The sequence below is a fragment of the Balaenoptera ricei genome, chromosome 13, assembly GCF_028023285.1.
Source record: "Balaenoptera ricei isolate mBalRic1 chromosome 13, mBalRic1.hap2, whole genome shotgun sequence".
Classification (NCBI taxonomy): Eukaryota; Metazoa; Chordata; class Mammalia; order Artiodactyla; family Balaenopteridae; genus Balaenoptera; species Balaenoptera ricei.
The window spans coordinates 94,316,317-94,332,718 of NC_082651.1; the positions used below are offsets into that span (position 1 = coordinate 94,316,317).

The following is a 16,402-nucleotide window of genomic DNA, read 5'->3' on the forward strand; positions in this document are numbered from 1 at the left end:
GCTCTACAGACAGACTGTCTGGGCGTGTAGGCTCACACTGTTCATTTCTTAGACACATGTCTTTAAACAAGTGACTTAGTCTTTCTGTACCTCATCTGTGGAATGGGGATGATGAAATTACACCAGAGGGCTACAAAGTGCTTAGTAGAGATCTGGGCACAGAATTAGCATTCAATAAAGTATCATTATCATCATCATCATTTCATCAGGGATCAAATCAAAAGGTAGGCTTAAATACTAGTTGCTTAGTCTTTCCTCTAACTTGTTGTTGATAACATTAATCTTCCCAATTCAACAATGTTCAAAAACAGTTTATTGAGCTTGTCGATCTTCACTGCCCAGTGGAAATCTCTTCTGTGGTGAGCATACTCTAGACCTATGCTGCCCAGTGTGGTAGCTGCCAACCACATGTGGATACTGAGCACTTGAAATATGGCGCGTGTAACTGAGGAACTTGATTTTTAATCTTACTTAATTTTAATTAATTTAAATTTAAATTCAAAAGCATACTGATTTGGTTATTTGAAAACTTTTATTTTATTTTTTTAACTTGGTGGTTTCCTCTTTATTAATGTGCCTCCTACCTTCCCCCCACAATTTCAGTCCCTTCCATCTACCCCAAGAAAGGAAGGTAGTGAAAAGAAGGGATTGTTGGGGTTCTGAGCCCCTTGGGCAGTTAGAAAGGGAACAGAAACCAAAGCAATCACCAGATGTGACAGAGATTGACAATCAAGAAGTCTAAAGCAGAATGGGAAAGGTGGTAAAGAAAGGGGAAGAATGGAGAAAGGCGAGGTACTAGAGGCCATCTCCCCCATTAACCCTTGTGTTAAGAGGGGCTGGGGGAGAGTCTCAAACATTAGGAAGTGTAGGTCCTGAAGAAGGGAGGTGGTGTTTGCCCCTCAAGGAGGAGTAGGTCAAGGAAGGAGGGCCCCCTCTCTCTGTGTAGAATGGGACCCCCCCCCCCCACCTTAGGGGCAGCAACTGCACAGACCGTAGACACTTTCATCACTGGAGGCAACGTGTAGAAAGAAGTCTTCTTCATGGTGTTCCTGGTATAGCTGACCCAGCCTGGCACAGGTGGGTGGAATGACATTGTTGACAAAGGAAAACAAGGCATCCTCAGCTCGGAGATGAATTCGCTTCCGGATCAAGAAGTAGAACTGAACAACTGTAAGATCAGAAGACAGCAGGCATTTCCTTTTGTCCAGGTCTCCTATCCGAGCTTTGGGAGCCTTTTCTACTATCACCGGGAACCGGTCCGGGTATTTCTTTCGGATCTTCTCACCCTCAGAGCGCCGCTTCTCGAAAGGATGCTCCCCTTTATACACAAACTTCACCCTCTGGGGAACCGGGCTTAGGGAACCCCGGGGTGGGGGCTGGGATGCGGGGGGGGGGGGGCCGGCGGTGACGCGCGGGCTGAAAACTTTTATGTTTAGAACAATGTGAGTATGTGAATCTACACTTATCATTGCATAGTTTATGAAAACTAAGTGTAGATCAAATATTTGCAATGAAAATGTAGCTTCCAAATTGAGATATTCTGTAAATAAAGTACACACTGGATTTTGAAGACTAAGTAGGATAAAAAGAATGCAAAGTAGCTTATTGACAATTTTTATTTTGAGGGTATATTAAAATAATAAGATTTGGGCTATATAGGGTTAAGAAAAATTATCATTAAAATTAACGTCACCTATTTCTTTTATTTTTTTAATGTGGCTACTAGAAAAAAATTTTAATTACATTACATTATACTGCTATTGAATAGAACTAAACTAAATCAATAAATTCAATCAATGCATTAAAAAATAAAGTTCAAAATTATTTTTGTGTTTAAATAAAATTTTAAGTGAATGAAAAATAATAGTAATGCTCCAGGCATAGCAAATAGTTTAATATGGAGTTATTTTACAAGTCTCAAATATACCAATGTCTTTATATGCACACATTTGAAAATCAAAAGTATTCTCAAAACTACATTTTTAAACATAAAGATTTGGTGAGATGACTAGAATTTTCAAGTGCATTTTTCTATGGTATCTATAAACCAGCTATCCCCTGACCTTGTTCACCCAAAAATGTGGGAAAATGTCTCCTCACTCCAAATCAAAGTATTCCCATACTTAGATTAGAAAGAACATGATAATCACAGGGACCCTCTTGAACTGAATTCTAAAGATTATTTTTTGTGAGAGTAAGAAAGAATCAGCCTCACTGAGATGATTTGAGTGGCCTGGCCCTTGAGGCCAGTGAGCCTAAAATAGCTCTGTTAAGAGATGACTGTGATGGCTTTGGGGAAGAAGAGGTGTCACTCAACTGTCAGAGGCCAAGATGGAAGCAATTTCAACTGCTCACGCCTGTTCCATTCTTGGAGGTCATTCCATGGTCTTCCCAGGAAAGAAGGATAAATAACACCTTAAAAGGGCGAATAAAGAAGGGTAGGAAAAATAACACTTGTTTTGATCTGTATTAGAATTCTAGACACATTTCTACTAGCTTGTGATCTTTGGGCAAATTACTTCACCTCTGGGAGGCTCAATTTCCTCATCTGTAAAGTAATAATAATATGCATCTCAGAGTGAAGCTGAAAAGATCAAGTATTCAATATTGCTAAAGTTCCTGACACATAGTAGCTTTGGTGGAACGACTCTATGTTGGCCCCCATGACTTATTCCTCCTATTCTTGCCCTTGTATAACTCACTCTTCGTGACTGTAGGTGAGACCTGTGACTTGCTTCTAACCAATAGAATACAACAAAGGTGACAGGATTTCACTTCCTTGATAATGTTACATAAAATTGTAAGGACTGTCATGATGAAAGACTCTCTTCCCTCTTGGCTTTGAAGCAACAAGCTGTCATGTTGGGAGCTGCCCCAAAGAACAAGGCACATGGCAAGGAACTGAGGGAAAACTCTGGCAGCCAGCCAGCAAGAAACAAAGCCCCTCGGTCCAGCAGCTTGCAAGGATTTTAAAGATGACAGCAACCATATGAACTTGGAAGTCAATCCTTCTCCAATCGACCCTCAGATAAGAACTCAGCCCTGGCTGACACTTAGTTAGCAGCTTTATAGAGAGCCCACTTAACCCATGCCCAGACTCCTGACCCACAGAAACTGTGAGATAATAAATGTGTGTGATTTTAAGCTTCTGTGTTTGTGGTAATATTATTCTGCAGAATAAACCATAATACAGTGGTCTCTCCACAATCTTTAGCTCCCTCACCATGGGACTATCCTATCCTTGCACTGGCATGGTGAGTGTGAAAAATGTTATTGATATCATTTATTCATTATCCTTCCCTTTAAATATATCTATAAAAGATCTTTAAGTTTTAGAAGAATTTTTAAAGTGTGCGTCTGTGTGTGTGTGCGTGCATGCATGTATTTGGGGAAGGGATACAAAAATACTCAACATTATTTACACAATGAATTGTGCATTGTAGCACTGGTCTTCCCCTGAATTAGAACTAGTGACAAGTACCAGCATCTCCTCCCCAGACTATGAATATAGCTGTTAAGGTATATGTACTCTCTGCACCTGTGTCAGCTTGCCTGCATTTTAGCATTTTAACTTTGGCAAGTTCTTAGCCTCTCTGATTGCCCAGTTCCTTTCTCAGGACTTATACACAAACTGCTTCAGTGCCTTTAGCTGCTCAATTTCCATTTTACAATAATTGTCCAAGGGACCTGGGCTTCCTTGTCCGTTCTCTTCCAAATGCCCTCTACTTGACTACCGTGGTGGGAGGGACAATCCCTTCCTCCTTGTACGCTTGGTGGGAAGAAGGTCAGAGTTCTGTCTGAATGATTTCCCCCTACTTCTTACATGCCCTTTTTCCTGTGGCTATTTACAGTGCCCCACTTTTTTTTCCTCTTCTATCTCACTTCCAAATATCCCTTGAGCTATAGGAGCTGGAGACAAATGTTCTCTTTTTCTGGTAACATTCTCCTTGGGGTAAGAAACAATTTCACGCTCACTAGACAAAGTTTATGCCTATGTTTTGGATATTCAAGATGGGGTGATATTTTCCAGATTGTTGATTTTTTCATTTTACGCAACACAACAATTTTATTAGTTATATTTATTATGTCTACTTGGGAACAGAATAAGAATCAAAATTTCACCACTCTACTTCCCACACTGAGAGTGATAAAGTTCGTCATAGTTGCTGATAATCAAGGGCCTCAGAAAGTGCCATGCATGTGCTGTGTGTTCAGCATGCCATACCGCAGTTGGTTCTTCTTGAATCCTACAGGATGAGTTCTGTAAGAATCCCATTTTACAGATGAGGAAGCTATTTGGACATTTGTGAACTTCAGCTGGTCAATGGTAGAGCTCCTTCAAGTTGGCTTTGAACTTTCAGCTTTTGCTCTGCTGGAAGAGGTGATTTGGACCCTGAAAAGAGGCACTGAACCCTGAACAACTCCATCATCAGTAAATCCCAGAATTGTTTCCATTACTCTTTCTTGTGATACCACTGTACTATTTTTCATTATGCACAAAGTTTCAAAACTGAAGTCTGTTTTTACTTCAAGATGTTTCAGAATGGTGGTGAAAATTGTTTTTGGTAATTCTTTCTAGATTTATATGCAGGACCACACAGGTGAAGGTGATAACCATCTCCAAAATTATGATGAAGAACTCCTCTTATAACACACAAAGTGACTAAGGTCATATCTTGGCAATGCTATCGTGACAACACCTCCTCCCCTTTTCTTATTCTTTGCCCTTCTTTAAGAAATGTAGAGCAATTTGAACTTCTGAAAGATAAAAGTCAGTAATAAAAATGTTCAATATCTATAAACATCTGTATTAAACAGTTCTCTTAATTTTAATAAACTGCACAACATCTGGTTCCATAGAACACTTCAAAATTTCCCTCAAGTTCTTGTCTGACAAAATCCCTCCTGCCACTTTCAATTTGTATTAAAAAAGCAAAAAAAGCACGTACATCCCCAACTCACTGAGTCATTTGATAAAAGCAACAGGGTGCAGTTTGTAAGCAGATGGAGAATTCAATGAATGGGCTGGCTGAGGTCACAAGATCTCATGACCCCTACAATTTCTGTCCCGTGGCTGCCAGGAGTAACACACACTGCTGAGGGGCAGATCAATCGAAGTCACTGAGACAGAGAGGAACGCAGATTTTCAGTACTTTCGAGGGCAAAAGCACAATGATGCCTTCTTATTTTCTCGTGAAGGAGGTCATAAGGGTGAGTGTGTGCCATGACATGGAAACGGTGTGGCCACCAAATGATTCGCTCCAGCTCCGTATGGGAAGGTCCCTTTATTAAAGCCAACAGAACCAGAAAAGGTTCTGAATAAGAGTTGCTCTGATCTGACACAGGGTGAGTGTGAGGCAGTGAGTGACCATGAAAGCAGCTCTGTTGCTGCAGAAAAGGTCACGCAGGTCTGCCAAGTAAGTGACACAGTTGTCAGCTGCTGGTCATGGCTCCAGCCTGACTACGCATCTTGTGGGGTAAGATGAGGTTGAGGCTGAAGAGGACATTTTTATGGGAAGAGATGATAAGGATCATCTAGCCACAAGCATGCTCTACTTTTTCCTCAGTAAAGGAACTGCAGCTCAGAGAGGACAATGTCCAAGGTGGTGCAGCCAAAGTCACAGTCAGATACAGGACAGTAGGTCCCTGCCCTTGAGATTTGAACTGCGATGTCCCAGATCTGGAAGGAGAGATTAAAGCGAGGGTTTCGCGTTAGTTAAACGACTGTGGCCATCAAGATAATAATCTGTTTGTGCTAAAACCTCGCAATCCCTCTGCTGGCTGAAAAAGAAAAAATTTTAAGTATATTCATGATTTACTGGGGAGGAGGGCAGGTGTCAGTTAGATACCATAAAAGTGATTACTGTCCCACTGGCAGTGTCAGGAGCCCTGTGCAGCCCAAAGGGCTCACTTGCAGCTGCGGCAGGGCTGCTCTCTGCATTTTTGCTGACAAGGCTGTAAGTGAGCTCGGAGAGGCCTGTGGGTTGAGTGGAGGTGACCTGTGAATGCAGAAACCTGCTCTAAGGAAATGCAGTAACATTCCCGTCACATTTTTAGCTTCAAGGATAAAGACCATGAACTGCACAGCCAGTTCTCCTTACAGGGGGCTGATGAGCGCTTTCAGGGCCTCCAGGCAACCATTCCTGAGCTCCGAGTGGAGCTAAGCAAGGAAGGAGAGGAAATGGAACTTTCCTGAGGTTTTCCAGTCACTCAGTTATATATAATCCTTTATGGGAAATGCTTCTAAACATGGAAAGTATGCCAAGGTTTTATGCCTGACATCGTTTCCTGTTTTCTACTAGTTTTTGTTTTGCGTTGCTTTAAATCAATCTGGATTTTGTTTTTCAGTGTGCTTTGTCTTTCTTGCCCAACCAGGCAAGCTTTGTAATTAAATGACAGTAACAACTTGCAGATTTTAAGGCGCTTTCACAGACCGTATTTTGTGTGGTCCTTATAACAACCACGTGAAGTATGTATTTTCTCCATTTTCAGATGAGGATGTTATTCAGAAAGTTTCAATAACTGGCTCAAGGGCACTTGTTTATTTGACAACACGTTATGCTCAAGCCCAGGCCTCTGACGCCAAATCCAGACGCTTGGCTCTGGACGGTGATGCTGTTAATTAGGGGACCTGCCCCCGCCGCATCCCCTCCTATTGACCCAATGCTTCTTTAAAGATGTGAGTTAGTTTGCTACCATCCCCTGTTCTTTGTTTCCGATTCTTCCATCATTTTGCATTCAGTCTGTTTCTGGTTTTCTCCCTTAGACAGTTGGGCCATGTGTGAGACTTAATTAATTGACCATGCTCTTTGCCAAAGTGCCATCCATCAGTCAGTGAAGAGGTGCTGCGGGCACACTGGATGCAAGGCCCAGAGCAGGCAAAGAGAAGACTAAAATCAAAACAATTGTTTTGCATTCATGGAGAAACACTCCCGACTTACAGACAGAATAAACAACATTGCCTCTGCTCCTGTTAAAGGGATTATGAGTTGCTGGAGGAACAAGGGAAATAGGAACAAATGCAGCATTAATGAGGAAATCAATTCAGGACTCTGGGTGACAGCCAGCCCAAGGAAGGAGAACCTCCATGAAATGGGCCTGGTCTAGCTGCCATGATAATCTCCCTACTTCTGTCATAGCCAAATACCAACAGTGACTCAAACTTGCCACGCACTCTCAACACACAGTGTTTTTCTGCTCCCTTGGCCCAGAATGCCCTTATACTTTATCTTCCAGAATAACCCTTTTTCCTCAGTCTTCCCCTCTGGACCACTGTTCTTCCATATCACAATAATTCCTGTGCTTATTTCCTCATTATGTGGATTTCTGTCTTTCCCACCATAGAAATAATCACATTTTACTAAGACATGAATATATTAACAAAAAATTTAAGATAATAAAACTAATGCTTTTGTGGACACTAACAGATTTGCTTTGTTAACATATAATTGAAGATTTTTAATCTCTATGTGATAAAAATTTTCTTGTTTGCGTGCTGAAATCATATTGGCTGATAAAATAAGTTAGATAACTGTTTTCATATCTTCTGCATCATTTTGTTTAAATCACTGTTCTCTGAAAGTTTAGTAAGAGTCACCTGAAAACCATGTGAGCCTGCATCTTTTGGTAAGAAAATCTTTGATTACCTATTTAACTTAGTAATTGTTATAAGCTTACTCAGATGTTTTCTCTTTTTTTCAATGTATATATGATTTCTTTCTAGAAGAATTTCAGCTCTATCTAAATTTTTGAAATTTATGGGCATAAAGTTGTTCAGAATATATTCTTATGCATTTAAAACCTTTACTATTTGTATGCCCTGTGTTTTGTTTTTAATATTGTTTATCAATGACATTTCTCATTGCTTTTTTAATAACATTATGCACATTGTATTAGCTAAAGTTATGCTCATTTTATTAGCTAGTACAAAGAACAACACTCTAGGTGTGTTGAAAAACTATACTTTCCCTATTTTTAAAGGAAAGACAAGTACATCATACTTTATTAAAAAGCATTTACTAAGGGCAACTCATGGAAACAGGAGCAGGGGCAGGTGTTTGGGTGCGGTATTAGTCAAGGTTCTCCAAAGAAATAGAACCAATAGTATGTGTATATATAGAGAGAGATTTATTTTAAGGAATTGGCTCATGTGACTAAGGAGGTTTTCAAGTCTAAAATTTGCAGGATAGGCCAGCAGGGAAGAGTCAGTGTCGCAGTTCAAGTCCAAAGGCAATCTGCTGGCGGAACTTTCTCTTGTTCAGGGGAAGTCAGTTTTTGTTCTGTCCAGACCATCCACTGATTGGATGATGTCTATCCACATTATGGAGGAAAATCTGCTTTACTCAAAGTCCAACAATTTAAATGTTAATCTCATCCAAAACATGCTCACAGAAACAACCAGAATAGTGTCTGACCATATGTCTGGACACTGTGGTCCAGTCACATTGACACATAAAGTTAAACATCACAAGTGCCCAGTTCCAACTGCATTCTGGAGAGTACACAGAGATCCATTATGACTCTGTGTCAGTCTAAAAAGAGAGGCCCTCCACCTCTTGAACTGTAGGGCCCTTAAGCTGCATTATTGGGGAAGCACAGCCCCTTCCCTGGCATTATCAGGGGCTGGCACCCAACAGAATATGATGTGGCAGAACTTTGGCCCCTACTGCTGTTTTGCTGTCTCATTCATCAGTTAGAAAATCTCTGGCCTTTACCCTGGCATCTTTAGAGACCTGGTGTCCAAGCTTTCCACTGTCTTCTACCACTATGATTTCAGTGAACCAGCATTTATTTATTTTTCCTCTTTTCAAACATATTTTGCATTGATAATAATTTCTATATTCCTTAATTTATTTTGGGTCTTAAAATTTTTCTTCTCATCTAGTGTTTGGGAATCTATAATCATAATTCTAGTTTCACACTGTTCTTAATTTTTAAATGTACACTCATGATATATATATATATATATATATATAGACTTTACATATATATATAAAGTCTAAAGTATGTGAGGGTTTTTTGTCTTTTTCCAGAACATGTATAAATTATCATGTCTTAATGTCCGCTGAGCACCACTAACCTATCATTGTTATCTAGAGGCTTAATTTTGCACTTTTTAATATAAAACAGTTAATTTTATAACCAATAGTTTCTGACATATTTTATTAATTTATATATCCACTCATTATTATTACTTTCACCCCTGCCTTTGTTTAATTGTCATCCTCCTGCAGTAGATCCTTTACAAATATGTTTAATGAAAACTAACAGTAATAAAATTCTCTGGTCCTCTTACACATGAAAATATAATTGTTTTGTTCTCAATACTGAGCGATACTTTTGCAGGGTGTAAAATTCTCAAAGCTTATGTCGATCACTAACCTTCAGTTCCAAAGTTGGTAAAATATGAATCCAGTTGTTTTCGTCATTCAGTCATTGTTTTGTTCTATAAATTTATCTCAAGTCAACAGTAACTTTATATGTGGTTCTAGGCACTTTCCTAATGTGTTATCAGTAGTAAGATTAGAATATTGCTTGGCATTAATGACCCTTTACAATTAAAGGTTAATATTCCCAGTTGGACAAATCCAAGTATAACATAAATAACAATATTTATTTATAAATAAATAACTACATAAATTTCTATATTAAATATTAAATGATACACAGAGATTTAATATAGAAATGAGCAAGGTTGGAGGGCTGAGATGGCAGAAGGGCCCTTGTAAAACCCAAAAGTTATAGGAAATAACCCTGGGTAAGTTATTAAGAATATTTATTTTGTTTGTCTTACACCATGCACTGTTCTGTGAATTATGGAACCTACTGCAAATAAGACAAACAGAATTACTGCTTTCCAGGAACTAACATTCTAGCAAAATAGGCCATGACAGAATATATTAGAAAATAGTCAGTGTGGTCACCACCTATAAATAGTAGTAAGTTTCCTTGCTTCATGGGGAATAATGGAAGAATATAGTTGTGCCCCAGATGTAGAGGGGCGATGCATTGTGCAGGCGATAACTATTGCATGTCCTGTGGTTCACAAGAAGGCAAGAAGTGCAAAAATTCTATCTAAATAAATAGGAGGGGGTCTAGTACCTAAGACAGCAAGAGCTGACAGTCAGGGGGACTCCCTAAGTCCAAACAATTATCAGCATTCACCCTGGAACCTAGGAAATCTGTACACCTGAAGGTCCCACATACATTTTGTCATCAATTCTTAGTTACTGTGTGTAGTCTACCCACTTGGTATGGCTTATAGTGCACTTTCTATTATTTAAAAATCTTCATATGCCTCGATGATAACAAAGCTTGGATTTTATGTATGGTATTTCTAGAACTAAAATAAAGAAGAATTTGCATCTCAGCATAAACATATTTCATGAAATAAACTATCTGGGCAATTCATTAAATATCACTTGGACTGAGTTGCTACCCATATATAATATCAAGACTTTATTCTATAACTACCAGATAAAAACTTTAAAAAATATATATCAACAACTAGAAAGGCGTAGGAAAAATGTTATCATCTTCACAGTGATGATCATTTGACAGCATTGATTTTAATAATCTAGAAATGTATGGTTCTTTATGGTGATTTTAACCTCTTTTTCATTCATATTCTTAACTGGTACAGAAACTTGCTCTTGGGAAAATCATGAAATTATTCATACATTTTTTATTTCTCGAATTCTAATACACATGATGACTGAACTTCCTGTAGATTAAATGCAAGTATGAGATAAAATGAATGTGAAGAAATGGATTCTGAGATAGACAATTTTTCATTAATATTTAATTGGTTGCAAATTTTGCTATCTCAAAAAGTTTCTGCTCTCTGCCTCATTAAGTAAGTTCTGTCATTATTCAGTGTAATTATAGCTTTGGGGAAATTTTCCCAATAAAAGCTTAGGAGGGAAAAAAAGGAAGCATAACAATTAGTGATAAAAGCTTAGTTAATAGTTCTGTTTCCAGACCTTCTCAGACTTCTGATCATGTAAGTTTCTATGACCTATAAGGGTAGGTTAGATGAATGTTCATAATTGATTTAGACAAGAGAGAGGGTGTCAGGAAAGCAAACAGATTTTTCTCCACTTAACAATTTCCCTCTCTGTCTGAGCATTTCCTGAATTCTCTGTTTCACTCGTCTGTTTAATATATACTGTGTATATGGAAAACATCTGCGGATTCTCTGCTCTTGCCAGTTTCCCAAATGTTTGCTCAAACTCAATATGAGACATTCTAGAGCCATGTTTAGAAGCATTTCCCATAAATGAAATACTCATTTTTGACCCATTTAGATCCAATTTTGTTGAAGCATTTGAATTCCTGACATGATTGCCTTCTATCTGTATGGTTCCCAAATGTGAATCAATGCTTTGAATTCTATTATGCATAAGGCATGATGTATTTTCAAAGGGCAAGTTGCCCTCTCCACCTTTTATAATGTGTCTTTCTTCTGTGTTTTCTTATATATTGACTGCAGGGCAATTGGATACGACCTAAGATGTACCAGCTCATGCAAACATCTTCCTACAGCTCATACAATCAGCCCCATGAGACGCTATCAATCTACTTTGAAGTAAATAGCCCTGTGACCATTTTAAAGATGAGAAAAGTAAGACTTAGGAGATTAATTGGTTTCCCCAAACACTTGGTTCCAGCAAAGTAAAAAACTAAGAGAACTTCTGTCTCCTACTTCAGAGTACTTTTCATCATAACAGATACCCCCTAAATGTTGTAACTCCCTCCTTTTTGATGGAGTAATGTTCTGTTTGAGAAGAGGGAGACAGCTGTCAAATCAGATTCAGTTCCATTGCTAGAAAAAAAGGCAAAAGGCTCAGCTACCAAATGATGAAAAATTCTCCGCTTTTATAGACTGTCAAACTTCTAAAAATATTTCACCACTAGTCTCTTCTTTCAGTTAAGACACTGAAAGCTCCTAGTAGAGGTCAAAAATGGCATCTGTGGGTAGGAGTAAGTTAGATGATTATCCCCTTGGCACCCAGAGTAGATCTAAGTAAGCACAGTTGGAGGATTGAGTTCGCCCATTCACCTGATCATTGCGTAGTTGTCAGTTAAACCTGTTCTCCACTCCTGACACTATGATTCATACATGGATATATAGCTGAAAACAAAACCAAAAAAACCAATAGCGAGATCATTGTAAATAAATGATAATGATAAAACAATGCAGTGTGATTATCCTCTAAGATGATCAAATTTGGCTCCTCACCACCTGTTTTCAGAAGTAAAAGTTTATTGGAACACAGCTATTCCTGTTCCTTTACACCATTTTCCATGGCTGCCTTCACAGAACAATGTCAGAGTTGAGAAATTGCAACAGAAATCATATGACCCGCCAAGCCTAATATATTTACCATCTGGGCCTTTCTGGAAAACATTTGCTTATCCCTGCCTAGGCCATGAGCCTTATACTACAGCCACATCAGACTCTCAACTTTTTCAGAATCCTCATGTAGTTCCAAGTCTTTTTACAAGTGTTTCCCTCTGCTTACGTATCACTTATGATTAGGTTCAGTTGTAATTAACAAATCCTACAGTAACATAAGCTGTGAAAAGACCGAAGTTTATTTCTTCCTCACATAAAAGCTGAGGTAAGTAGCCCAGGTCATTCATCCCATCTTTCAGGGCCTCAGGCATTTGTGAACTGTCCTTTCTGCCATCCGTAGGTATGGTCCTCAATCTCAGGATCCGAGATGGTGGTGGGGACTCCAGCTGTCACTTCCAAAAGTGTAGAGGAATGGGTAAAGAAGAAAATGGAAAAAGAGCACACAGCTGATCTGAAGGAGTTTCTTGGAAGTGGTCACATAACATACACATGTATCTCATTGGCTGGGACTTAGTCACATGACTCTACCCAGCCGCATGAGAAGCTGGGAACTGCAACCTCGACCCAAACCACACTCAGAGATTCTAGGACTGTAGCATGGATGTTAGCTGCCCACCAAAGATTCCTATTGCCTTTTCATAGTGTCAAGTTGTTGCTGGAAAATGGCTGCCCAGCCAAGGACTTGATTTCTCAGCTTCTCTTGTACGTAAAAGCACTCAGCGGACAGAGGTGAAGCGGGTACTTCCACACCAAGGTAACTCAGAGATTCTAGGACTGTAGCATGGATGTTAGCTGCCCACCAAAGCGGACAGAGGTGAAGCGGGTACTTCCACACCAGGGTAACTCAGAGATTCTAGGACTGTAGCATGGATGTTAGCTGCCCACCAAAGCGGACAGAGGTGAAGCGGGTACTTCCACACCAGGGTAACTCAGAGATTCTAGGACTGTAGCATGGATGTTAGCTGCCCACCAAAGCGGACAGAGGTGAAGCGGGTACTTCCACACCAGGGTAACTCAGAGATTCTAGGACTGTAGCATGGATGTTAGCTGCCCACCAAAGCGGACAGAGGTGAAGCGGGTACTTCCACACCAGGGTAACTCAGAGATTCTAGGACTGTAGCATGGATGTTAGCTGCCCACCAAAGCGGACAGAGGTGAAGTGGGTACTTCCACACCAGGGTAACTCAGAGGCAGATGTATCCTCTCCTCACTTGGAAGTCAGATGTTGAAGATGGTGGAGCCATAAGATGGAAAGAACCTGGATCTCCAATTTACTGCTTAGAGGAGAGTCTACCCCTTACTGATTAGAAAGGCACACTTTAGACTTTATGTGTGCAAGAAATGAACTTCTGTTGTGTTTGGCCACTTAGATTTTAGGGTTTATAGTATTTTCCACAGTGCATTATAATATTACAATACTGTGTTCAATATTAATGAGAATACCACGTTAAATTCTCATTAATTTTCTGTACTCTCAATCTCTGTTGCATTGTCTGGTACCATAGGATAGGCTGAATACAGGCTGGGTGCATTATCATTGAGTAATAGAACCATGCACAAATACTGTGGGGACACAGAGGAAATAGTATTTAATTCAACCTAGAAACATTATTTTTCAATTCAGGGCCGTATGTGTAATAATACTATATGAAGCGTGAATATTCCATTGGATACATTTTCCAGTTAATCTCACATGGGCCTTTTTGTTCTATCCCACGTTGCACATTCAAATACTGTTGTCTGTGCTGCCTTGATAGACATCTCGTATATTTTAAAGAAGAGACCCTAGACTCTGGGAGGATTTATGAAGACTGACTTCAAGGAGAAATAACAACTTACAGGCAATAGGGGTTCTCGTTCAAACCCCAAAATGGTGATTGTCTGGAGAACAGAAAGACTTTCTTCATGCTGTCATTTTAAAATATTGTGACAGCCAGACACTTTCCCACCAACACGGAAACCCAAAGCATTGATAATTCTTAATGACAAGGTGAGTTTCCAAACAGAGCTTTTCCTTCATATGGAATCAGTAGATGAAAACTTGGCTTGGCCACCTCACTTTTCTCTACTCCTTCTCTTTTTATTTATTTATTTTTGGCTGTGCTGGGTCTTCGTTTCTGTGCACGGGCTTTCTCTAGTTGCGGCAAGCGGGGGCCACTCTTCATCGCGGTGCGCGGGCCGCTCACTGTCGCGGCCTCTCTTGTTGCGGAGCACAGGCTCCAGACGCGCAGGCTCAGTAGTTGTGGCTCACGGGCCCAGTTGCTCCGCAGCATGTGGGATCTTCCCAGACCAGGGCTCGAACCCGTGTCCCCTGCATTGGCAGGCAGACTCTCAACCACTGTGCCACCAGGGAAGCCCCTACCCCTTCTCTTTTAGCAAAACTTTCTCATCCTTGCTCTTAGCAACCTAAGCAATTCCTCGTATTCTTGTTAGAACACTGCATTATGTTTATGTGTATTTGTAATGATTGTCTCTCCTCCTAGAATTTGTGTCTTGAAGATTGAAACTTCTGGGCTTCCCTGGTGGCGCAGTGGTTGAGAATCTGCCTGCCAATGCAGGGAACACGGGTTCGAGCCCTGGTCTGGGAGGATCCCACATGCTGCGGAGCAACTAGGCCCGTGAGCCACAATTGCTGAGCCTGCACGTCTGGAGCCTGTGCTCCTCAACAAGAGAGGCCACGATGGTGAGAGGCCCGCGCACCGTGATGAGGAGTGGCCCCCACTTGCCGCGGCTAGAAAAGGCCCTCGCACAGAAGCGAAGACCCAACACAGCCATAAATAAAAATAAATAAATAAATAATTTTAAAAAAAGATTGAAACTTCTTTCTTTCTTTTTTTATTGATTGATTGATTGATTTTTGGCTGTGTTGGATCTTCGTTGCTGCGTGCAGCTTTCCCTAGTTGTGGCAAACGGGGGCTGCTCTTCGTTGCATTGCGTGGGCTTCTCATTGCGGTGTCTTCTCTTGTTGCGGAGCACGGGCTCTAGGCGCGTGGGCTTCAGTAGTTGTGGCACGTGGGCCTCAGTAGTTGTGGCTCAGGGGCTCTAGAGCACAGGCTCAGTAGTTGTGGCACATGGGCTTAGTTGTTCCGCGGCCTGTGGGATCTTCCCAGACCAGGGCTTGAACCAGTGTCCCCTGCATTGGCAGGTGGATTCTTAACCACTGCGCCACCAGGGAAGCCCTGAAACTTCTTTCTTATTCGCCCTTAATTTTCATTTGCACAGTGCCTCCTATGTAGTCGCAAATACGAGACTTATTTTGAACTAGTTGTCCCTAAGTTAACAGGAACACTGGAGGAGAAAAACTACGTCTGGTAATGGGACGGTAAGAAAAACAAAAAGCATAAAATCACTGAGAAAAAGAGTGAGTCCCAGAGTCGCAATATGGTGAAACAAGTTCTGGGCTAAAGGCAGGAGGCTTGGATGCTGGTGCCAGCTTGGCCACCAACTGAGTGACCTTGGACATGCCAGATGACCTCTCTGTGTCTCAAGATCATGATCCTTAATATGCTGGTGTTAGAGGAAATGACCTCTACCGGCCTCTCGTGCTCTACAGCCTCCTTCGAGAGAGAAAAAGGCCACAATTTAAAATAAGACAGGGCCATCCGTGTGAGCCCCCCCCCCCAAAATAAGGGGAACCATCAATGAGGTATGAAAGGCAGCCCATCTTGCCCTCCCAGGGGAAAGTGAGCAGCCTCTTGTAATTCTAAACTTGAACGTCTCTGTGGCCATGAAGATATGTAAAGATAGAGCCCAGTGAGGCCTGCCAGGAGGGGAAGAGTGCTCCCCTACCGAAGCACAATCAAATCCTTTGTTTCTCCCTGTATCTTCTGCCTGACAATCAAAACATCTTGGTAGGCAGCACTGGCCTTAGCTTTGCAACTAGGGGAAGCTGGCCAACCTAGCGGTGGCTCCCCCAAGACTGGAAAGGGCAACGTGACTGTCAGTTCCACAGGGGCCAGCGTTCCGCATCCTCTCCAGCCAGGCCTTGCGAGGCTACGAAAGGCCAAGCTTGGTCCAGAGACACAGGAATTGTTTGGCTTAAAC

General features: G+C 40.9%; 1 protein-coding gene across 1 annotated transcript; it reads right to left on the reverse strand.

Moving 5' to 3' along the window:
- Window positions 1-968: 968 nt before the first annotated feature.
- Window positions 969-1,469, reverse strand: LOC132376781 (gamma-aminobutyric acid receptor-associated protein-like). The gene has a single exon (XM_059942626.1). The coding sequence runs from the start codon at window positions 1,467-1,469 to the stop codon at window positions 969-971; it is 501 nt and encodes a 166-aa protein (XP_059798609.1).
- Window positions 1,470-16,402: the final 14,933 nt, after the last annotated feature.

What these genes read in the sequence shown, in the direction of transcription:
- LOC132376781 (XM_059942626.1), bottom strand. Translation starts at nt 1,469, where the DNA reads ATGATAAGTGTAGATTCACATACTCACATTGTTCTAAACATAAAAGTT.